A 24,937-nucleotide genomic window follows, 5' to 3' on the forward strand; every position below is an offset into this window, starting at 1 on the left:
GGTTCTACACAACGCTGATGACTACTTTGAAGGATAGTAATAGGTGCAAACATGTAACTCTTTTGTATCGTTTTGAATAAATAGTTGTCACTATTTAAGTTTCAACCCTTATATATTGAGGGACATGTCAGTAATTATTTCTTATTTTAGTGCTTTAGTGGGCTCTGTGAACTTAACGGATAATTCAGTGAGTATAGTTCAGCTCACCTCACTGAACTGTTGACTAATGCTATTCTTAAAATCCTTAGTGCCTGATTTTGCTGTGCAAACTGTTGTCCTATATTTTCCTGAGGTCTTGTGAACTGCTGTGTAAACTGTTGTATTATTAGTTGCATTACTTGTGTCAAATTGTGGGTATCACTAGTATTTACATTGATTTTTCAAACTGTTTTCTGCTCTTGTGTTTGTGACATAGCCAGAGGAAGTTTCACTGTCGCTTGCTTCAGTTTCACTATTTGGAAAAATGTATCCTAATGAGAACTGAGAAAGAGTGTCATTGGGCTTCATAAAAGTGTCATCATGATTAGTTATATCACCACTGTCACCAATTTTTAATAGTGGGACACCAGCCTGGTTGTTTTGGTAGCCATTGGCCAGTTCATGAGTTGGCGCGTTACTTTAGACTGTTGCCAAGCTTAGATTTCTGCCATCTTGGCATATTGCATTATGTAATGAGTTTTAACAATGGCTATCTCCTTTGACTCCATTGTGAACAATGTTTGACATAATTATGAAAAGAAAGAATAAAATTTAAACATGAAATTTTGTTTGTATCGGTACTTTTCAATTAAAACTGATTTATATGTGTATTCATCATTAATGAACCTGATTATTCTCGATATAGTCTTACAAAATTATTTTGCACTTTAATGTTGACTTTACACAAAGCTTAGTATAGAAATGCTCTTTCCGTAAAGGATATTAATTGGAAGAAAGAGAGATTATTTACTGTGAGAGAGAAGACACCAAGCGCAACCATATATACAGCATAGACACTGAAATCAGCATTCCCGGTGTGTCTTGTTTGTAAGCAGTGTTTAATTTTAATTTGCGCCTTCAAGTTGTTAATAGTTCCAATCTTACGGTTATGTAACACATGCAACAAAGGCCTCATTACTTTCTTGTAACAATAAAATGGGCCCTTCATCTCAAAAAATTTTTATCTCAACAATTGAATGGTCTGTTCATATTCCACTCGGCATTGTCCTTTGAACCGTCGCCATTGAATAGTTGTTGACAGAATAGGTGAATAGGGGGTCGTGCATAAAATATAATATATAATGAAAACTGATTAAAAACTGCTGCTTAAATAATGAAAAATGGAAAATTTGAAAGAATAATTGAAAAAAATTGGGAATTACTCATATCCTGAGTGAACTTTAGCTAGCATTAATATCAAAGGCCTTCAATATTCAATACATTATTAGATTAACATTTGTAAATTATGTTCATCCTTTTCTTGTTACCACTATTCTGCGTAGAGATTAATATGACAATACTGATTCCAGATCGCCACTCCTCTTCTCACGCAAATTATTCTTGTTAGCTCCATTCTCCTGATGCAGGATTCTTAGTCCATCACGGAATAATGCACAGATTATGATTGCGCGAATAAACTTTGCTATCCTGATAACTTTCTATAATACTTTTTAATGTACGATTGTAATAAACATTTTTTAACAATGTTAACTCGACGGAACTCGTAATATGTCTGCCCGCTATGACTTATTGAGACAAGCAGGTGAATATAATAAAATTCATCAGTTGATGAATGTATCTCTACTCTTTTGTTTCTATGCCGATATATATGTCTGCTTGTGTCTGTGTATGTGCGGATGGATGTGTGTGTGTGTGTGTGTGTGCGCGAGTGTACACCTGTCCTTTTTTTCCCCTAAGGGAAGTCTTTCCGCTCCCGGGATTGGAATGACTCCTTACCCTCTCCCTTAAAACCCACATCTTTTCATTTTTCCCTCTCCTTCCCTCTTTCCTGACGAAGCAACTGCCAGTTGCGAAAGCTCGTAATTCTGTGTGTGTGTTTTGTTCATGTGCCTGTCTGCCGACGCTTTCCCGCTTGGTAAGTCTTGGAATCTTTGTTTTTAATATATATATATATATTACAAGCTATATACTGGCGGAGTTGTCATTCTCTGTCTTGGTAGCATCTGAAAAGCTTCATCTGTTAGGTCCTTTAACATAGTGGTTACATTCTTTTGAATGTTCTCTTGAGTCCCAAAATGACATCCTTTTCAGACTTCTTTAATTTTTAGAAAAGAAAGGATGTCACAAGGACTCAGATCAGATGAACATGGGACTGTGGAACAACAGGAATGCCTTTTGAGGTAAATTCCAGATGGAAGTGGCCATGTGACATGGGGCATTGTCATGTTATATCTTCCAACTTGTCTACAGTGTCCAGTCTCACTCGATTTGCCCTTTTCCTGAGCCTTTCAAGGACATCTTTGTAAAACACTTGGATGGCAGTTTTTTTCCTGGAGGGACAAATTCCTTATGCAAGATATCCCTATGGTTAAAAAAGTCAGTCGGCATTGTTTTCAATTTTTGATTTGCTCATTCGAGCTTTTTTTCGGTCAGGGAGATGTCTCAGTGTGCGACTCCTCACTTTAGCACATTGTCTCAGGACCATACTCAGAAATCCAGGATTCATCACTTGTTATCATATGACTGAACCATTTGTGGTCATTGACAATCATCTCAAGATGATCAATGCACATTTTTCTTAGACTGTCCTTTTGGTCAGTTGTGAGGTTTTTTTGGTACTGTTTTGGTGCAAACCTTTCGCATAAGCAAATCTTTGGACAACTTTTAATGTACGGTGAGTGTGTTTAAGTTAACAGGTCAATCATCAACCTTATTGTTAAATGTTGGCCTGATCTCATGAGAGCATGCATATGTTCAACATTTTCGTTGGTTTTGGAAGTTGGAGGTCTCCCTGAGTGAGGTTCACCTTCAGTGTGTTCTCAGCCTTCCAGAGGTGATTTGAGTCAGCAAAAACGTGTGCTTTTAATGAGGAATGTTTCCCATAGGCCTGTTTCACTTTTTCAGAGATCACTGATTCCCCAGGTGTAACAGAAAACTTTATTGCATAATGTTGCTCTAAATTCTGCTGTTCCATTTTCATAATATGCAACAAAAACACAGTTTCACTAATGGTGCTCCCAAAAATCACATGATGGCTATACGGAGCTGAAACTTCTACTGAACCTCTGGAATCGATGAACAGCCCCATCTACATAAGTTAAGTAGAACAACATGGCATCGCTAGATCACTCACCATGTTGCCAGTCTCATTACTTTTCTCACACCTCTCATATGTGGTGTTATGTATTTGGTACTTTCATTGAATAAAGATAGGAACTTTCTTGTTATCGTTTGATAGCTGATGACCAAATAAACAGAAACTGAACTTGTTTAACGGAAAAGGGGAAAATGTTTAAGGAAACAAGATTATACATGTATTAGGAGTAAGCCAGGTATTAGCATCGACATAATGATAGAGCAAAACAATCATCCTTTTGTCTTTTCCAGTCCTCAGCCGAAAACTATTAGTAACATCTGTCTTCACCTAATGTACAAGGTAACTTTGCTATTGAATCTGTGGAGTAGTTATGTTCTTAGTCCTCCATTTTTCTAGTTGATGGAACCTCTACTTCCAAAAGTTATTCTCTCCAAAGTTTTTTTTCTCTCTTTTTCCCCCCTCCAGATTCTGTTCTCCATTCTTTTATTTTCTGTTTGCTTGTGTCATATGTTTGCCTCTGTAGGAATGGAAAGTGCAGTCAAAATGACTGTTTTCAGTTTTTCCTGTTATAAATTATCCATGATGAGAATACTTTTGTACCTGAGTTGCATTTGTGGCTAAATAAATCATAAGTTGTTAATTCAAATTGGGCATGATTTAATGGAAATATCCTTCTTGTCATCTGGCAACAGGAATGGGATTCTGCCCTTTACCATTAACTTTGCCAAGACTAGGTTAACATATTGACTCTGTGCAGATATAGAATAAGACCAGGAAAAAAAGAGAAGAATATCATTCTTCTCTCTCTCTCTCTCTCTCTCTCTCTCTCTCTCTCTCTCTCTCTCTCTCTCTCTCTCTCTCCCCCCCCCCCCCCCCCCTCTCCTACCCTGTGTGTGTGTGTGTGTGTGTGTGTGTGTGTTATATTTCACTTTTGAGATTAATAATGCCCTATTCATCATTCCTCCAGAACAGAAACTCCCACTATCAATAACTTTCTACAAGGCAAAAGTGTGGAAGCTCACCTCTACATTGATCGTATTCCTTTAGAAGAAGTACCTACAAAAGAAGAAGAATGTGCTGCATGGTTGCATCAATTGTACCAGAAAAAGGTATTTACCACTCACACGTAATATGACACACTTGTTATCGTGTAGTAGACATTAATTTTGAATACAACATTATTTGTTAGGTGATATACATTTTTAAAATGTACACTAAGGTGAATATTATAAAAATTGCTGATATTTGATTTCTGGGCCTAAGGCAACAGTTAGACATAATTATCTGCTCACTGTTTTGTCATTGACTACTGGAGACTTCAGCAGAGGTTTTAACAACTCAGGAAGCTGTTGCAGACTAAGACAAGCTCAGCAAGTCAATCTGTTTATATATATCCATTTAACGGTCAGTTCATGACATCATCAGACCCCTGCCTAAGATCACAGAGTCATGCTGACGTACACTGTTGACTTAACAGTAGGGAACAAATGGCGCTGAATGTTTTATTACTAGGGCCCATAACTTGTCTAATTTCAATACTTCTTCTTTTCTGTTGAAATTGTTTTTGGATTTTGAATTTATATGGCCACTTCATATATCCTAGGATAGCAATTAATAGAGCATGCTAAAACCTCAGTGTTAAGATAAATGAATTTGGTGGTTTCCTGGTCCTAGTGCATGATCTGTTACTGCCGATTTATCCATCTTGGTCAGGCATAAACTGCTCGTGTTCCTTGAGGTGGATGTTACGCAGTTAATTATGCTTTGTACCACAGCCTTATGGTGATTATTGTCGTTGTCAAGTAGTCTTCACTACAAAAATGGGTTTGATGCTGCTCTCAATTCTAGTTGATTCTCTGCAAATCTCTTCATCTCTGCATAACTATTGGAACCTATGCTCTCTCTCTCTCTCTCTCTCTCTCTCTCTCTCTCTAATTTAACTATTTCTTGCTGCTTCAATATAACACATCCTTTCCTTGAGGCAAGTTGCGACATGAAGCTCTCTCTTCTATCCAGATCTTCTGTAGTTAATCTACCCATCTAATCTTCAGTGTTTTCTGGAACACAGTGTTTTGAAAGCTTCCATTCTCTTCTTGCCTGCACTGGTCCACTTTTCGTTTCCATATAAGGCTACATTCCAGAGAAATACTAATGAAGATAGTCTGGGACCCTTGCTATGTTTAATGTGGAAAATCCGTTTTATCCTGTAATATTGTTCATCTTCTGATCTACATAACTATTATTGCAAAGCACAACTAGCAGCTCAAGTCAGTATTCCCTGTTTTCTGCTTCATTTGGTGCATTTTTACATTTCGTCGTTTCATCAATCAAAACTATCACATGTGTAATCCAAGGATTCCTACTAGAATTTTTCTCGTTGCCTGTTGATCCTCTGCTGCCCTCATGTTTCACCTCTCAGAGCTAACCATACACCCTAGACTGTGTTTATTTAATCTGGTTCTACATCTACATCTACGTCTGAAATGTAACCCTGATCTCTTCTCCTTAACTTCCTACCTCTCTGCCTGTGTAGTCTAATCAGATTTAATCTGCAATTGAAGACCAGTGAGATGTGTTCATAGTCAATATTTGCTCCTGGATGTGGATTTGCTGTTTAAAATGTGGTTTTGAAATATTTATCTTACCATTATATAATCTGAGAACTGCTGGTGTCTTGATGTTCCTACCTGTACATCCTTCTTTAATGATTTTAAACCTAGTGCTAGCAGTGACTAAATGGGCTGTGTTGAAAAGTCCGTTGGGTAACTTTCCCTTTTGTTACTTTATACCAGTCCATGTTCTACCACTACTTGGTCCATTTACATTTGTGTGACCAGTGCCCATGTTTGGCATCAACAAGCAGTAACCACTTACAGACTGCAGGTGGCAGCACTAGAAGAGGAGAGTATATAAAGGGGCCGTGGGGAAACAATGCACTCATTGCCATAATGCAGAAACAAGTGATTTATCTGACATCCGAAAGACACAATCATTGGCTTCCGGGCCAAGAGTGAAAGCACATCTGAAATGGCTAAGTTTAAAGTATACCATGCATGGCAAACGATGCTGCCCAAAACCGGCACTGAGGCAACTGTGGTGCACCTCGTGCCGAAGTTAATGGGGATGAAGGATGACTGTGGAGATTTGTATGAGCAAATAGAAGTACAATTGTTGAGCAACTCACCACCCAGATGAGCCAAGGGGTTACCTACAGTGTCTCCTTAATGACAAATCAGAAAAATTTGTTGCATATGGGCCTCTGCAACAGGTGTCTGGTTCATGCACCCATGCACCCATGCTGACTGCTGTTCATGGAGACAAAGGTTGGAATTTGCACACCAGTACCAGAAATGGATGTCCAATGAGTGATGGTAGGTGGCCTTTTCAGATGAATCATGTTTTATGCTCCATTTGGCATATGAAGGTTGGCATGAATAGCATGAAATGTTCTGAAAGTAAACATCCAGTAACCAGGAGTGTATTGGTCTGGGGAATGTTTTCGTGGCATTCCTGAGTAATGTCATCATTGTAGAAGACACAATGAATCAACAGAATTATGAAACTATCCTTGGGGCCACGTACACCCCTACAAGAAGTTTGTTTTTCCTCGGCATGATGTCATCTACCATCAGGACAATGCAGTGTGTCAAATAGCTCATAATGTATGTGCATGGTTCAGAGTGCACAGGACAAGTTTACTGTACTCGCTGTGCTCCCGTGGCCACCAAAGTCCTCGAATTTAAACTCCAATCGAGAATCTGTGAGACCACCCCGATTGAACTGTTTGTGCCGCAGATCCTCAACCAAAAAACCTTTCACAGCTTCAAACCCTGTCGATACCTTCCAAACCTCATCACTCTTTTTCCTGCACTTCTAGTGCTGCAGGAGTTGGTTATTCATGCTTTTGACGTGGTCACATTAATGTTGGGACAGTGTATATTTCCTTATATTCCTGGTTGTCCTATATGAATTTAAGGCTCTCCATCATAAACTGAATATTTTATTTTTACATACCATACCTTCTTTGGTATGAGAGAAAGTTTTTGACAATGTTGAGTGGAATACTCTCTTCCAAATTCTAAAGGTGGCAGGGGTAAAATACAGGGAGCGAAAGGCTATTTACAATTTGTACAGAAACCAGATGGCAGTTATGAGAGTCGAGGGGGCATAAAAGGGAAACAGTGGTTGGGAAGGGAGTGAGACAGGGTTGTAGCCTCTCCCCAATGTTGTTCAATCTGTATATTGAGCAAGCAGTAAAGGAAACAAAAGAAAAATTTGGAGTAGGTATTAAAATCCATGGAGAAGAAATTAAAACTTTGAGGTTCGCCGATGACATTGTAATTCTGTCAGAGACAGCAAAGGACTTGGAAGAGCAGTTGAATGGAATGGACAGTGTCTTGAAAGGAGGATATAAGATGAACATCAACAAAAGCAAAATGAGGATAATGGAATGTAGTTGAAATAAGTCAGGTGCTTCTGAGGGAATTAGATTAGGAAATGAGACACTTAAAGTAGTAAAGGAGTTTTACTATTTGGGGAGCAAAATAACTGATGATGGTCGAAGTAGAGAGGACATAAAATGTAGACTGGCAATGGCAAGGAAAGCGTTTCTGAAAAAGAGAAATTTGTTAACATTGAGTATAGGTTTAACTGTCAGGAAGTCGTTTCTGAAAGTATTTGTATGGAGTGTAGCCATGTATGGAAGTGAAACATGGACAATAAATAGTTTGGACAAGAAGAGAATAGAAGCTTTCGAAATGTGGTGCTACAGAAGAATGTTGAAGATTAGGTGGATAGATGACATAACTAATGAGGAGGTATTGAATAGAATTGGGGAGAAGAAGAGTTTGTGGCACAACTTGACAAGAAGAAGGGACCGGTTGGTAGGACTTGTTCTGTGGCATCAAGAGATCTCAAATTTAGCATTGGAGGGTAGCATGGAGGGTAAAAATCATAGAGGGAGACTAAGAGATGACTACACTAAGCAGATTCAGAAGGATGTAGGTTGCAGTACGTACTGGGAGATGAAGAAGCTTGCGCATGATAGAGTAGCATGGAGAGCTGCATCAAACCAGTCTCAGGACTGAAGACAACAACAACCACAACCACCACCTTCTTTTGGGCTCTTCATGTGGGGAACTAGTAGGCATATAAACCTGTATTACTGTGATGGATGTCGGTGTCATGAGTATTTTGGCTTGTGCTGGAAAAAATAAAACTAGCCTGGGAAATATTTATAAGAAGGGCATGGAACTGACCCTTGTTAAAATAAGCCACTGTGTAAATTTTTCAGCGAAACAGAGCATCAGAACACAACACATCTGCAACTTTGTCACACGTGCATGAGGTGCTCGGTGAATAGAGGACAGTCAGCAGATGCAGTGCAATCTCCTTGCCATCTTGATTGCCAGATTTCCCTCCCTATGATTTTTTTACCTGTGAGTCAAATTGAAGGGTCAGGTGTTTGCAAATATTTCTCATATTAAGGAAAAGCTACAACAGAACATTGAAAACACGATTGCTGCTGTGCTTCCTGCAGGTCTGGTATGCATGCCTCACTGATAAATCAAGCAAAGATGTCAACATTGGCCATTTCCAGCATTTTCTGTGATGTTCATTAAGCAGAGTCACTCCCACATCAGTCTTATTGTAAATATTTTTCAGGCCAAGAGGGGGGGGGGGGGGGGGGGGCACTATCTAGTATTGCCTTGGTTCGGAAATACTGTAAATCCAGGGCTAATGCGCAGAGCAGTCTGAGTTGTACTGGGGAGGTGCAGTAGTTTCCACGTGACCCATATTTATGTTTAGTGATTTTGATTTTGCTGCTTCCTCTTCGTTTACTGCTCTTATGTCAAAAAAAAAACAAAACAGAACAGATTTCTGTGGCTGGGAGCTATCGAGTGAATCAGAATACATTCACATAACTACGGAAGGTTCAAATGTGTTGTTAGCGTTAATCACCTTGCAGAACAATGGTTAATGTTTTCTGCTGAGGCAGTCAATTTATTTGAAATGAAGTGTTTAATTCCACACTGTTGGCTAGTTTCAATCATTCACTGCATTTCAAGTGCATGTTTGTCTTCTAGCATGTATGGCATTATGCCATAATAAAGAACCAAACATAAAACAGTACTGGTACTCGAAGACAATTTACATCCTGAAAACCAAAATGAAAAGCTTAATATCAGGTGGAGGCCTACTTCATTGAGAAACCGGACACACGAATGTGCACTTGAAGCCAAATTATGCATTTTAGTATGGTTCAGAAAAATTTTGATGCTCTTAGAGTATCCTCTGATCTCTTGTTTCTTTTCTGACCTCACATAAGATATTTTAATGTTTTACACATGCAAACATACAGGCTTTGTACGTCATCATAGCTGCGCAAGTGCAGTGACGCCTGTTATCTGGCGCGCTTTGGCATCTGCTAGAACAACCTGTTTCTAACAGGTTGCGGAAAAATATTACGAATGGTGGTTTGAAATCCATTAGTTTCAAAGTAAATTTCCTTTTACACAAGATGAACTATCGAGCCATTTAGAGTCCAGATCAGACATTTACATCATTATTAAAAATTTGTGTGATGTATCGTAAAGCGGAACACGTGCAAAAAAGATCAACATCGTAAGTGAATATTTCGGTTCTCTTGCAGCCTATTAATATGCAAGACTGATATTATGTGTGAAAGGTTTGCTTTTTTGGTAGTCCGACCGAGACTCGAACTCGGGAACTTTGCCTTTCGCGGGCAAGTGCTCTACCAACTGAGCTACCGAAGCACGACTCACGTCCGGTACTCACAGCTTTACTTCTGCCAGTATCCGTCTCCTACCTTCCAAACTTTACAGAAGCTCTTCTGCAAACCTTGCAGAACTAGCATTCCTGAAAGAAAGGATTCTGTGGAGACATGGCTTAGCCACAGCCTGTGGGATGGTAGAGCACTTGCCCGCGAAAGGCAAAGGTCCCGAGTTCGAGTCTTGGTCGGGCACACAGTTTTAATCTTCCAGGAAGTTTCATATCAGCGTACACTCCACTGCAGAGTGAAAATCTCATTCTGAAAACGTCCCCCAGGCTGTGGCTAAGCCATGTCTCCACAGTATCCTTTCTTTCAGGAGTGCTAGTTCTGCAAGGTTCGCAGAAGAGCTTCTGTAAAGTTTGGAAGGTAGGAGACGGATACTGGCTGAAGTAAAGCTGTGAGTACCGGACGTGAGTCGTGCTTCGGTAGCTCAGTTGGTAGAGCACTTGCCCGCGAAAGGCAAAGGTCCCGAGTTCGAGTCTTGGTCGGGCACACAGTTTTAATCTGCCAGGAAGTACTATGTATATTAATTTAAACCATTAACTTTTCCTATTTGTGTGTTCGCTCTACTCGGCAGTGATGTTACTATTAGCTGACTACATCACATGTCCTATTCTCTGAATATCCGCTGTAATTTGGCTGTTGAGATCACGTGACATGAGTGATAATTGGCTTACAAAAGCACATCGCAATCTCAGTTTTGATGTTTCAGAAAGTAACATGCAGTGACATGTTCCTGCACGTCAAAGATATTTCAAAAACATGTCTTTTACCCCCGAGTTTCATTTTCTAAAGTGGTAGGAAACTCTACACCAGGGTATAAAACCATAACCATTCAAGGGATTGATAAGTTTTACAGTTCCGATGGAAAGTATACTGTCACTTAACATGTAAGAAATGTATACACTGGGAGGAAGTGTATTTTTATCTGGGAAATCAGGGACTTTTTTTTTTTTACTCGTCTGCGTTATATGCCCTGAGTACACACGTCAAGGATGACGTGAAGTACAATAGAGCTGCTGATACATGAGAAAACATAGACTACAATGGACAGCAGAGAAGATAAAAAAATGATGACAACATGTTTAATGTTGTCAGACATTAGAGTGGAAGCAGAAAATTGTTAAATTCACAACATTTAACTTAGAATTAATGACTGGTGATGGTGGTTCCATAAAGGTCTCTGCCAACATGTATTTAATCATGTATATAGTACACTTCTTAGGGTCACTAAACTAAGCCATTTTTTATGTTGCTAAGCCTCTTGTTAATTTGTCCATAATTATGTAAATATTGAAGGAACCTGGTGTTACAGAAACACATTTTTGAGTAAAACTGTTCTGGAATTGTGCTCTGGTGTGAAAGGGGATGGATGTGGGGTGCACACGATATACTGGAGAAAACTGTGTGTAAATGTAAACTTGCAGCTCTGTCATTCTTGTAACTTGAGCTACAGTCAGTAGGTTTTGTCAAATGGTGACCAATAAAGTTGGTTGACTAGTCTTGAGAGCCAACTTCAAATGGCTATACAGAATCCAATGGTGGCAATACCTACTCGTGTGTGTGTATGGCACACCATGTCACTGCCAGATGGAAGTGGTGTGTTCTGCTTTTGCCACACACCATGTCTGTGCTATTGACAGCTAACGAACATGGCTGCCTTGGTTATGCGAGTTTCCCTGTTCCTGAAAATGAGAAATGATCCATTTGTATCTGAATTTTTGTACATTTTAATAGGAATTTCAAAGTGGCATGCAGCTGTTGTTAAATTACTGTAAATGTACACATTTACTGCTTTTTGTTTTGGTTATTAATACACCAGCTATTTGAAGAACTATAGTTAATGTGGCAAGTAACAAAATAACATTCTATCTGGTGACGAGTGTTCAGAGAATTATAAACATGATCCAAAATGGTAACAGCAGAACTGTGAGCTTGTAAGATGTTGACACTCGAATAGTGGCAGTTTATGGAACAACAGGAAGCATCAAAAGAACAATGTGATTTGTTACAATTGCTGACAAAATACAGTGCTACTGCTCTGGATCAAAAATCAAATGTACCGGCATTTACCGCACTTGACAGAAAGAGTAAAGAAGCAATGGGACATGTACCTGTGCCACCAAAATCAGTGTTTCAAGGCACATATGGGAAAAGAAAAGGACTGTTTCCTGTCTTGGGTCGGCCTAGACATGTTTGACCTTCTGACTGAACTCTTTGGACAGAAGGACGTCAGCAAGTAAAAATATTCCAAGCTGGTTAAGGAAACAGCAATCAGTTTTAAAGCAAAAACTTATGTGCTGGTGTCCACTTACAAATTTCTGAGTAGAAAAAAGGAGCCTGGGTAGACATTATCAGAATGGGTGGCTGATTTACGTGGTGTTGCAAGAGATTGCAATTTCATATTTGAACATGACTGCCAAGAGATTGCTTTAAGTGGCAGACCGATTGGAGATGTCCTTGTACTGCATAGCCCTCATGATACATGTGGAATTCATCCCTGTAACAAAGTTATCTTTCTCTGGAAGAAGTTTTAAAGATTGTTGAAACATATGAAGCTGCTTAACAAATTGAAAGAGTCAAGCTTGAAAATACAGAAGATTAACTCAAAATTTTTTAACCGACTTGCACTACAGCTTCAGAAGGCAACATTCAGGAAGTTCATCAAAAGAAAGGAACCCTGGCCAAGGAAAGTATAAGTCTTGCCCAAAAAGTGGAGTGAGCAATAACTGGAGTGAATGCAAATTTAGGAATGCAGTTCACAATATCTACAAGAAGACTCACCACATTCCACCATGTCTGGAGTACTCACCATTCAGTCAAAAATACAAAATACAAACACAAGAATAAAGATGAATTTAGGCACAGGGTAAATGCCACTTAGTTCAGACTCACCTTTTACCTATACACTGTCATTATGAGTTCTGGTCCATGGATGATCCACTGGAATTGCCCAAGGAGATAATTATATTTTATATATTACTCTGGACACTCGCTTCACTTTTCCACACTTCATTAACAACTGTTTCTGTGTGGCACAGAACATTTCTCCAATTCTCAGGTGTTATTGGTACCACTGCTTCATCTAACAGTTTTTGAATTTCTGCCACAGTGAACATTTTATTTGTTGACACATAATTTTTAATCTGTGCCCAAACCATTCTGATGGTGTTAAAGTGGCAGTAGTATGGTGGAAGCTTAAGAACACTGTAGCCATGTTCTTTTGCTACCTCATCCACAACACACTGTTGATACTGTGGCTTATTTTTCTTTAGTATTTCCATGAGCTCTGCCTTACGTAAATCATCCTGAATTTTCACATTGTGGCATTTAAACCATTCAACAGTGTCAGCTTTTTTCATTCCCATTGTTAGAGCTTTATTTTTAATGATTGAATGGTATGGGGCATTATCGATTACAGTGACTGATGGCCGATTTAAGTTTTCCAGTAGTTGCCCTCGAACCACTTCAGAAAACTATTGTGGTTCATATCTCCTTGTGGTAGTCATTTGTTTCCCCCAATTTGTAAATGAGGAGATAGTTAGTTATGAAACCAAGACAATAATTCTTGTGTCCTTTCCCAACGGAATATCAGGACTTCCACATAAGTTATCATCTGTCCAGTTTTTTCTGATAGAATGACCAACATTTATTCACATTTCGTCGAGCGACAGACTGTCTTCAAATGGCACTTTAACGATAGTTCTTAAAAAATCAACAATGCCGTGTAACGATGTTGCCCCTCTCCATTATAATGTTCCATCCATTAATTTTTTTTATACCGGAAAATGAGGGCTCTGACAACTATCAACAAAGACTTTTTGCTACCACTGAATAACTCTGCCTTATGAAGAATAATGCACAAGTTTTTAATAGTTGGGTGTTATTTTCTTTTGTAATATCAATATATGTGGTGATGAACAGCATCTTCTAGAAGAGTCACTGGGCCACAATTGCTCATGATTGGTTTGATGAACATTTTGGACAATTAGTGAACGATTTGGTCACACACATAACTTGACGTGAATCCCATCGAACATTTATGACATATTTGAGACATCAGTTCATGCACAAAATCCTGCACCGGTAACACATTTGCAGTTATGGGTGGCTATAGAGGCAGCATGGCTCAATATTTCTGCAGGGGACTTGCAACTACTTCTTGTTGCACTAAGCTGGGCAAAAGAAGGCCCGACATTGTATTAGGAGGTATCACATGACTTGTCAATCTGTTGTAGAATTATGGAACATGTTTTATGCTCAAGAATTATAATGTTTTTGGAAAACAAACAGCTTCTCTATAGCGAAACTCCACTCGCTATGTTTCTCCATGAGATCCACAGCGCAGTGGACAATGGCGCTCAGGCTGATGCCGTGTTCCTGGACTTCAGTAAGGCATTTGACAGCGTCCTGCATTGCCATTTAATGAAAAAAATATGAACTTACGGAGTATTGGAGCAGACTTGCGATTGGATTCAAGACTTTCTTGCAGATAGAACTCATTGCTCTTAACGGAACTAAGTCAACAGTGGTAAAGGTAATATCCAGAGTACCACAGGGAAGTCTGATAGGACCGTTACTGTTCACAATGCATATAAATGATATGGTACAAAGTGTCGGATGCTCTTTAAGGCTATTCACAGATAATGCAGTTGTTTACACTAAAGTAGCAATGCCAGAAGATAGTAAGAATTCTGCAGAACAACCTGCAGAGAATTGATGAATGGTGCAGACTCTGGCAGTTGGCCCTTAATATTCATAAATGTAACATATTACACATACATAGGAAAAGAAATCCACTACTGTACAGCTACACTACTGATGACAAACAGCTGGAGACAGCGTCTGCCATAAAATATCTAGGTGTAACTATCCAGAGTGACCTTAAGTGGAATGACCATATAAAACAGATAGTAGGAAAAGCAGACACAAGAGTCAGCTTCATCAGAAGAATCTTAAAGAAATGTAACTCATCCATGAAAGAAGTGGTTTATAAGGCGCTTGTTCACACGATTCTTGAGTATTGTTTATATATCTGGGATCCCTATCAGGTAGGACTGATAGAGGACATAGAGAAGATCCAACGAAGAGCGGTGTGTTTCATCACGGGATTGTTTAGTTGGTGTGAGAGCATTATGGAGATGCTAAACAAACTCCAATGGCAGATGTTACAAGAGAGACATTGTGCATCATGGAGAGATTTACTATTGAAATTCCGTACCAGCACTTTTCAGGAGGAGTTGGACAACATATTATTTCTCCCACATACATCTTTTGTATTGACCACGAGAAGAAAATTCAAGATATTAGAGCCAATACAGAGGCTTACCGACAATCATTCTTCCCACGTACTATTCTTGAGTGGAACAGGGTTGGAGGGATCAGATAGTGGTACCGAAAGTACCCTCCGCCACACAACACCATTAGGTGCCTTGCAGAGTATGATGTAGATGTAGACAGATGTCACCTATATGTAGGGAGATACAGTTATTGAAATTCATTTAATTTGTTTCTGGAGGAGAATGAAGATATAGAACTGAATAGAATTACACATCTGCAAATCTATTTATGGATCTAATATAATATCAGACCCGTTCAGTATGTAGCCACATACATTCTTTCTTCTAAACAGACAGTTCCCCACTTGGCTAAGAAAGGAACTACAGAGCAGCTTATCGAATCCAATAGCATTGTTTGTAGGTCACTGTTAGTCTACTGGCTTTTGACGTGAGCTCTAAATAGGGTGCTCTGCATTGTGCTGCACAGATGGCTTATGAAATACACCACCATGAGACTATTTAAAGCTATGAAACAAACAAATATCTTCAATTCTCATATTGATTTCATCCATATCACAGTTTACTGAATTGTTGGACACCTTCATCTTAGACACTAACATACCAAAAGAACATTCTACAGACCACCTCCTCCTGAGTAATTTGTTATTAAATATATGCGTTTCATTAGCTTATTGTTATGTATAAATAGAAAGAAACTTCCACATGGGAAAAATATATTAAAAACAAAGATTCCAAGACTTACCAAGCGGGAAAAGCGCCGGTAGATAGGCACAATGAATAAAACACACACACAGAATTTCGAGCTTTCGCAACCGGCGGCTGCTTCGTCAGGAAAGAGGGAAGGAAAAGGAAAGATGAAAGGATGTGGGTTTTAAGGGAGAGGATAAGGAGTCATTCCAATCCCGGGAGCGGGAAGACTTACCTTAGGGGGAAAAAAGGATAGGTATAAACTCGCGCACGCACGCACGCACGCACACACACACACACACACACACACACACACACACACACACACACACACACACACACACACACACACACCCACGCACGCACGCATATCCATCCAGACACAAGCAGACATATTTAAAGGCAAAGAGTATGGGCAGAGATGTAAGTCAAGGCGGAAGTGTGGAGGCAAAGATGATGTTGAATGACAGGCGAGGTATGAGTGGCGGCAACTTGAAATTAGCGGAGATTGAGGCCTGGTAGATAACGAGAAGAGAGGATATATTGAAGGGCAAGTTCCCATCTCTGGATTTCGGATAGGTTGGTGTTGGTGGGAAGTATCCAGATAACTGGGACGGTGTACCACTGTGCCAAGATGTGCTGGCTGTGCACCAAGGCATGTTTAGCCACAGGGTGATCCTCATTACCAACAAACACTGTCTGCCTGTGTCCATTCATGCGAATGGACAGTTTGTTGCTGGTCATTCCCACATAGAAAGTGTCACAGTGTAGGCAGGTTAGTTGGTAAATCACATGGGTGCTTTCACACGTGGCTCTGTCTTTGATCGTGTACACCTTCCCACCACCACCTACTCCAGTCCTGTAACCCGTGCGGATGGATATATATGTGTGTGTGTGTGTGTGTGTGTGTGTGCGCGCGAGTGTACACCTGTCCTTTTTTTCCCATAAGGTAAGTCTTTCCGCTCCCGGGATTGGAATGACTCCTTACCCTCTCCCTTAAAACCCACATCCTTTCGTCTTTCCCTCTCCTTCCCTCTTTCCTGAAGAAGCAACTGTCGGTTGCGAAAGCTAGAAATTCTGTGTGTGTGTGTGTGTGTGTGTGTGTGTGTGTGTGTGTTGTGTGTGTGTGTTTTATTTATTGTGCCTATTTACCGGCGCTTTCCCGCTTGGTAAGTCCACATGGGAAAAATATATTAAAAACAAAGATTCTAAGACTTACCAAGCGGGAAAGTGCCGGTAGATAGGCACAATAAATAAAACACACACACCCACACACACAAACACAGAATTTCTAGCTTTCGCAACCGACAGTTGCTTCTTCAGGAAAGAGGGAAGGAGAGGGAAAGACGAAAGGATGTGGGTTTTAAGGGAGAGGGTAAGGAGTCATTCCAATCCCGGGAGCGGAAAGACTTACCTTATGGGAAGAAAAGGACAGTTGTACACTCGCGCACGCACACACACACACACACACACACACACACACACACACACACACACACACACACACACACATATATCCATCCGCACGGGTTACAGGACTGGAGTGGGTGGTGGTGGGAAGGTGTACACGATCAAAGGCAGAGCCACGTGTGAAAGCACCCACGTGATTTACCAACTAACCTGCCTACACTGTGACACTTTCTATGTGGGAATGACCAGCAACAAACTGTCCATTCGCATGAATGGACACAGGCAGACAGTGTTTGTTGGTAATGAGGATCACCCTGTGGCTAAACATGCCTTGGTGCACAGCCAGCACATCTTGGCACAGTGGTACACCGTCCCAGTTATCTGGATACTTCCCACCAACACCAACCTATCCGAAATCCAGAGATGGGAACTTGCCCTTCAATATATCCCAGTTATCTGGATACTTCCCACCAACACCAACCTATCCGAAATCCAGAGATGGGAACTTGCCCTTCAATATATCCTCTCTTCTCGTTTTCTACCAGGCCTCAATCTCCGCTAATTTCAAGTTGCCGCCACTCATACCTCGCCTGTCATTCAACATCATCTTTGCCTCCACACTTCCGCCTTGACTTACATCTCTGCCCATACTCTTTGCCTTTAAATATGTCTGCTTGTGTCTGTGTATGGATGGATGGATGTGTGTGTGTGTGTGTGTGTGTGTGTGTGTGTGTGTGTGTGTGTGTGTGTGTGTGTGCGCGCAAGTATATACCTATCCTTTTTTCCCCCTAAGGTAAGTCTTCCCGCTCCCGGGATTGGAATGACTCCTTACCCTCTCCCTTAAAACCCACATCCTTTCATCTTTCCTTTTCCTTCCCTCTTTCCTGACGAAGCAGCCGCCGGTTGCGAAAGCTCGAAATTCTGTGTGTGTGTGTTTTATTCATTGTGCCTATCTACCGGCGCTTTTCCCGCTTGGTAAGTCTTGGAATCTTTGTTTTTAATATATTTTTCCCATGTGGAAGTTTCTTTCTATTTATACATAACAATAAGCTAATGAAACGCATATATTTAATAACAAATTACTCAGGAGGAGGTGGTCTGTAGAATGTTCTTTTGGTATGTTAGTGTCTAAGATGAAGGTGTCCAACAATTCAGTAAACTGTGATATGGATGAAATCAATATGAGAATTGAAAATATTTGTTTGTTTTCATAGCTTTAAATAGTCTCATGGTGGTGTATTTCATAAGCCATCTGTGCAGCACAATGCAGAGCACCCTATTTAGAGCTCACGTCAAAAGCCAGTAGACTAACAGTGACCTACAAACAATGCTATTGGATTTGATAAGCTGCTCTGTAGTTCCTTTCTTAGCCAAGTGGGGAACTGTCTGTTTAGAAGAAAGAATGTATGTGGCTACATACTGAACGGGTCTGATATTATATTAGATCCATAAATAGATTTGCAGATGTGTAATTCTATTCAGTTCTATATCTTCATTCTCCTCCAGAAACAAATTAAATGAATTTCAATAACTGTATCTCCCTACATATAGGTGACATCTGTCTACATCTACATCATACTCTGCAAGGCACCTAATGGTGTTGTGTGGCGGAGGGTACTTTCGGTACCACTATCTGATCCCTCCAACCCTGTTCCACTCAAGAATAGTACGTGGGAAGAATGATTGTCGGTAAGCCTCTGTATTGGCTCTAATATCTTGAATTTTCTTCTCGTGGTCAATACAAAAGATGTATGTGGGAGAAATAATATGTTGTCCAACTCCTCCTGAAAAGTGCTGGTACGGAATTTCAATAGTAAATCTCTCCATGATGCACAATGTCTCTCTTGTAACATCTGCCATTGGAGTTTGTTTAGCATCTCCATAATGCTCTCACACCAACTAAACAATCCCGTGATGAAACACACCGCTCTTCGTTGGATCTTCTCTATGTCCTCTATCAGTCCTACCTGATAGGGATCCCAGATATATGAACAATACTCAAGAATCGCGTGTGTTTGTGTGTTTTATTTATTGTGCCTATCTACCGGCGCTTTCCTGCTATATATATACGGCCAGGAAAAGTTTCAGCAAAGCAATATTGAAAGTTACAGCATTCTTCTGACAAGGGTTTGGGTTCCAGAAGTGGGAGCATGCCTCCAAACAATGCTTCATTGAAACTACTTCATTTTAATATTCTTCCAATGTCAACTGATCAGCATAATCCATCTGCATGAAAAAACTGCTAACAAGAATGGATGGGAATTATAAAATGTTGATTTAACAGGAGCTTTAACCCAGATGTGCTTTCTCCTGAAGCTACCAATACAGTGTTCCCAGTGTTTCCCAGTAATGATCAGCTGTTTCCTTCCAGAAATATTAGGCTGGTGTTGGTAAATATTCAGTCTGCAATGTTCTTATAGTGGTCTTGATGTTTTAGCCACAATTCTTTGTATGGAAGTGTGTCCTCTGAGAAACACAAGGAAAGTAGAATACCTGTAACAACAGAACAAAGCAGAATATATATTCAACTCTGTAAACACCTTAAATCTGAGTTCAAATGAGAGGAATTTTTGTCGGGCGTCAGGTGCATGGTAAAGTTTCCCAAAACTCCTTCAGTTAAGGTCTCATAAATTTCTTCATTTATCTTCCTGTTCACATGTTGCATCATGCTTTTTCTTACACAGTCTACCAGATAAATAAATAAATAAATAAATAAATAAATAAATAAATAAATAAATAAATTCATTTGCACTTATGATGAAATTTGATAATGAGTATTTTAACATGCATCTGAGGAGAAGGTAGATCAAATAACCATGAAAATTCAAGATGATGTGATTTCGGAAATATTCCCAACATGATTGCTCAAGGGTTGGATACTGGAAAAAATGTCTAACATACTATTGTTCATTTAAAGATTGGAGTACCGCTTTTTTTTATCCAACTCAGGACATGCTACCACATTTTTTTGGGGCCAATACAGGACTTATTTTTGAAATTATTGAAAGCAGTTTACTGAAATGTTAACTTATTATATAATAACTTTGATCAATAACAAAAAGAAAGCCAGTTCATTATCATTAATGTGAGACTAGAATGTGTGAAAGAGTCAATTTTTTTCAGCAGATGGTTTCTTAAAAATAAAGTGAGAATGATGGTATAGCAGAAAACATGTGAATCCCAACAGTGGTTCTTAATTTTCTGCAAAAATAAAGTTTTACTGAGAAACTGACTACAGCAATAACTGTACTTATGCATCATTTACATGGAACATTAGGCTCGTTAAAGCCAGAACACCTTATTGTCTAAAGAAGACACGGTGCTATATTACTTCTCTTGGTATTGAGTCACATGTGTGCTGTGACATCACCAATATATCTGTCATGCCAGGCATCATGTCACTTGGCACGCAACATTGATTGGCACCCTACCCTAGGGGCACAGGCAGCTGTCGCTTCCCTTTGGGTAGGTGCAGCTGGTATAGGCCACCCACCAGGAGCTCCTGTTTAACCATGTACAAGCCTTGTCCTGTGCATGCGTAAGCCACTTACCCACTGCAAACTGTGCAGTCAGTTGAGGCATACACTCACAAAGCTATGGCCTGGCTGTTTGCCCAAGCCTGCTCATTGCTGCCCAGAGGTGCTCCGCTACCTGCATGTGGACGCTTAAGCTGGAACAGACTGCACTAAGAGAGCAGAATTCATGCTATGATATGGCAAGCAGTTTGAATTGCCCTGCCCAACACTACAGTTCACCGCACTTCTGGATGTTGGTTAGCCTAATACTACTCACATCATTTAGATATTGGTATCTGTTATACACTTTGCAGTCATTACTATCTGTTTATTGGTACCCCCTCCCTCACTCCCGTCCAACTCTCTCTCTCTCTCTCTCTCTCTCTCTCTCTCTCTCTCTCTCTCTCTCTCTCTCTCAAGCTGGCACAGTGGGTCTTTGTATCCTCTTCCTTCGTTGTTATTACAGATGGACACTTTTTTGCTTGAGTTTTGCCCTCTCTGGTTCATCATACAGAGTTCCTCTTTCTCCCTAAGGAGGATGAACCTTATGTTCTGAAATTGAGGTGAGTTTGAGATGTAATTTGTTTTGGTGTGTGTCTGTTGTTGGTTCTGGGAGTTGTGCCTACTCCAGGTCTGTGTTGGTAGCCTTTGTCTGTTCATGATTACAACAAATTCAAACTTTGAATAACTACATGGAAATTTGATTGGATTGATATGTGCAAGAGGATAAGCTATGTATCATTGTCAACAGGATCGAATGATGGATAGCTTTTTCAACACTGGTGATTATTTCACGCAAAGTGGTGTTCAGCGCGTTGAACCATTTCGTCTCCCTCGACGATACTGCAGTTTGTTGAATACTCTGTCCTGGGCAGTTGTTGTGTTGGTACCGATTGGCTATGGCTTACTTAAACTTCTCACCTCTGGCTCTACTGTCTACTTTATGATTGGTACAACAATCATTGCCATTTGTAAGTATGAGAATTCAATCATTACAGTGATTGATTAGAAAGTAAATGTTTCTTATAGCAAAAACAATAATAATTTGTTTGTTTAATTATTTATTTATTTTGCAGTTTTCGTGGTTCTTTACAAGATGATTGGAATCACAAAAATCAGCAAATCGTCATCTTATGGTAAAGATAAACCTTCTAAGGGAGATACGAAAAAGACTGAGTAACGGATGGGAATGTGCATGGTAATGCTAATTTGTTCCTTAGTTATCACAGTAGCATTGTGCAGCAACAGGTTTTCTTTAAACATTTTATGTTTATATGTTCCTGTGGGTAAAGGTTGATGCACCAGAAGAGAAGACTATCAGTACATGTAATCTCCTTTCTTCTTTCTGTACATGTCTGTCTCCCGAAACAAAATGAAATTTTACTTGGGAGGCACAAAGTAGTACTAGAGTTGTATGGCTCATGAATAATTTGAAACCTGAACAGTTTGTATTAAACTACATGTAGTCACCATCCCATTTGTTGTTTAGATGCCCGTTTCCATTTGTGCAAAGATATGATGTGGTATTTTATGGACCACATTGAAGAAAATAGACACCTAATGTAGTTTGTCAGATAGTTACAAAAAATTCTGTTCTGACATGGATGTGATAAAGTATACAGTGGTAACACATTGTATTACAGTTAGTTAAGAAGAAAACTGTGTTTTTAAAAGCTCTCTTGGATTTTGGGGAACTGAAAGGGAGGTAATCTCAGAAAATGATTTCTGTAAGTATAAAATGAAACAATTTTGTCTTTTTGTGCAGAAATACCACAGTTTCTCACTATGTAAAATCTTTATCATGTAGTTTTGATTTGTGTTGTGAATAAATCCTGCGTGAGTTTGTACATCTCTTCCATTGTTTTCCCCCTCATTGATGGGATTCAGAATTTTTTTATAAAGCATATCATGACAACTTGGTCAAAGACTGGTGTAACATTGTTCCACTGGAGATGTCTTGCCATACCAGTACAAAGTGTTCTTCCTTTTTTTAAATTTTTATTTGTAAATTCAGAGCTGTATGGCACCCATTGAATGTGTTACATTAGAAATTAATTTAGTAAAGTATCGATGCTGCCAAAATTTATATTTTAAATATTACTTGCAATCATTGTTGTAGTAATTATATTGAGAGCTTTTCATAAATAACTGTCTAAAATGCATTTATTTTAATTTTGGTTGATATATCATTAGACATCTTTTATGTTCATGTCCTGATCACCCACAAGTCTGATGATAGTGTTAGCACTATAAAAAGACAGAAAATTATGTACTTCATAATGCATTTACTTAATTCTTTATTCTTAACTAAGTTACCTTTATAACAAGTCTTACTTCTGGCAGTTTTCTTTGTCAGCATATTTCCTTAATGTTTTTATGCATTACATAATAGTAGTGCTGCTAAGTGAAATGTAATACTTGTTTCTTTCTCATTTTAGAGAATGTTAAACTTCAGCACAATCATAGGTATTTGTGTTGCTGCTGTGTTATTATTACTGCTTCCTTGATGACGTAGGAAGTTTCTCCTAAATATGTAAATACTCACAGCCAAAGATGTTTGCTTCAGTTATAAGAATGTTCAGATTTTTAAATAACTGTTTAAGAAATTAATAAAAGTATTTAAAGATAACAGTATGGTTATTATCCAGAAATCCACAGTCCCAAATGTAGTGGTATATACAAGTATAAAATCTTGTTCAAGCTTAAATCCTCTTTCCTTCATATGCTGCCATATTACTGAAGTTATTCTACATGAATTTAAATTGATTGCAATGTGCTTAGTACCACATTACTGAAGTTATTCTACATGAATTTAAATTGATTGCAATGTGCTTAGTACCACATTATAGGATATAGATTTGAGGAGTTGGTTACATTACCAGTTTCAGGTGATCTACATTTATACCAGGTGTGACTCATGGTTTCCATACAGAGGAATCCTGTGATACTTATCGATCTAAATTATCCTAGATGTAGGGTTATACAACATCAGTCGATCACCACAACCAAGGTTTCAGAGTTTCCCAGCCACAAGATTACATATTTTTCTTAGGGTGGTGCCCTACAGCTCTTAAATATTTGAAGACCACAATGATTTACTGCCATGAGCTGCTGATAAAAATTCCTTATTGAACAACCAATTTTTCCTCTGATCATCATCAGGTTCATAGAAGCATCTACACCATTATACCATGCAATATAAAATTGAAGGCATCACATAATAAAATCCATGAATTCATCTCTTTGCCATGTAGTGGTATAAACTACATCACCAATCGTAAAATGTGCCAGACACATTGGTGCTGTATCAATAGTCAGCATTAATGCTACAAATGGCATTTTAAAAAGTGCTGACTGCACAGCTGATAAGTCTTAACAGGGATCAACTTTCAGCATTAACACTATGAGTTGAGGCATTCTACATGTGGCCGACTACTCAGCTGGTGACTGTTGAAACGTGATCAGCTGTGCAATAAGCAGTGTGTTTAATGCCAATGTTTGTAGTGTTGGTGCTGGTTGTTAATAAGACATGAACGAATACAATGTCTGGCACATTTTATGATTGACAGTGTAATTTGTATTACTTTGTGATAAGAGTTATTCCCGTTGTTCCCCTCTCCCTCTTTCTTATTGTGATAATCATCTCACTCTTACTTACACTAAATTTCATCCCATATTCTTGTACTGTTTGTTCCCATACATCCTCCAACTGCTCTTATACTTCCTCTTACTTGTTTCCCCAAATCACCAGATCATCTACAAACACCATAGCTTTCATATTCCTTTCACCAATTACTTGTGCTACTGTACTCATCATCCATCACTACAATGAAGAGAATGGTAAAAGTGCACTTCCCTGCCTCAAGCCATTCCTCTATTTAATCCAAACATTTCTCTCATCCCACTTTCACACAGCTCACACTTCCATGCTACATTTCCCTTATCTTCCAAACAATATGTTTTCCCACTCCTCTGT

At 39.2% G+C, this 24,937-nt stretch overlaps 1 protein-coding gene across 2 annotated transcripts in view; it reads left to right on the forward strand.

The window, feature by feature from the left end:
* LOC126285405 (1-acyl-sn-glycerol-3-phosphate acyltransferase gamma-like) overlaps positions 1 to 23,590 on the forward strand; it is a 74,695-nt gene extending 51,105 nt beyond the window's left edge. For both annotated transcript variants that reach the window (XM_049984756.1, XM_049984755.1), the window contains exons 6-8: positions 4,224 to 4,365; positions 21,713 to 21,932; positions 22,038 to 23,590. In XM_049984756.1, the coding sequence (XP_049840713.1) occupies positions 4,224 to 4,365; positions 21,713 to 21,932; positions 22,038 to 22,141 (466 nt within the window). In that variant the 3' untranslated portion in view covers positions 22,142 to 23,590. The remainder of the gene's footprint in view (positions 1 to 4,223; positions 4,366 to 21,712; positions 21,933 to 22,037) is intronic.
* Positions 23,591 to 24,937: the final 1,347 nt, after the last annotated feature.

This window comes from Schistocerca gregaria, chromosome 8 (assembly GCF_023897955.1).
Source record: "Schistocerca gregaria isolate iqSchGreg1 chromosome 8, iqSchGreg1.2, whole genome shotgun sequence".
NCBI classification, from domain to species: domain Eukaryota; kingdom Metazoa; phylum Arthropoda; class Insecta; order Orthoptera; family Acrididae; genus Schistocerca; species Schistocerca gregaria.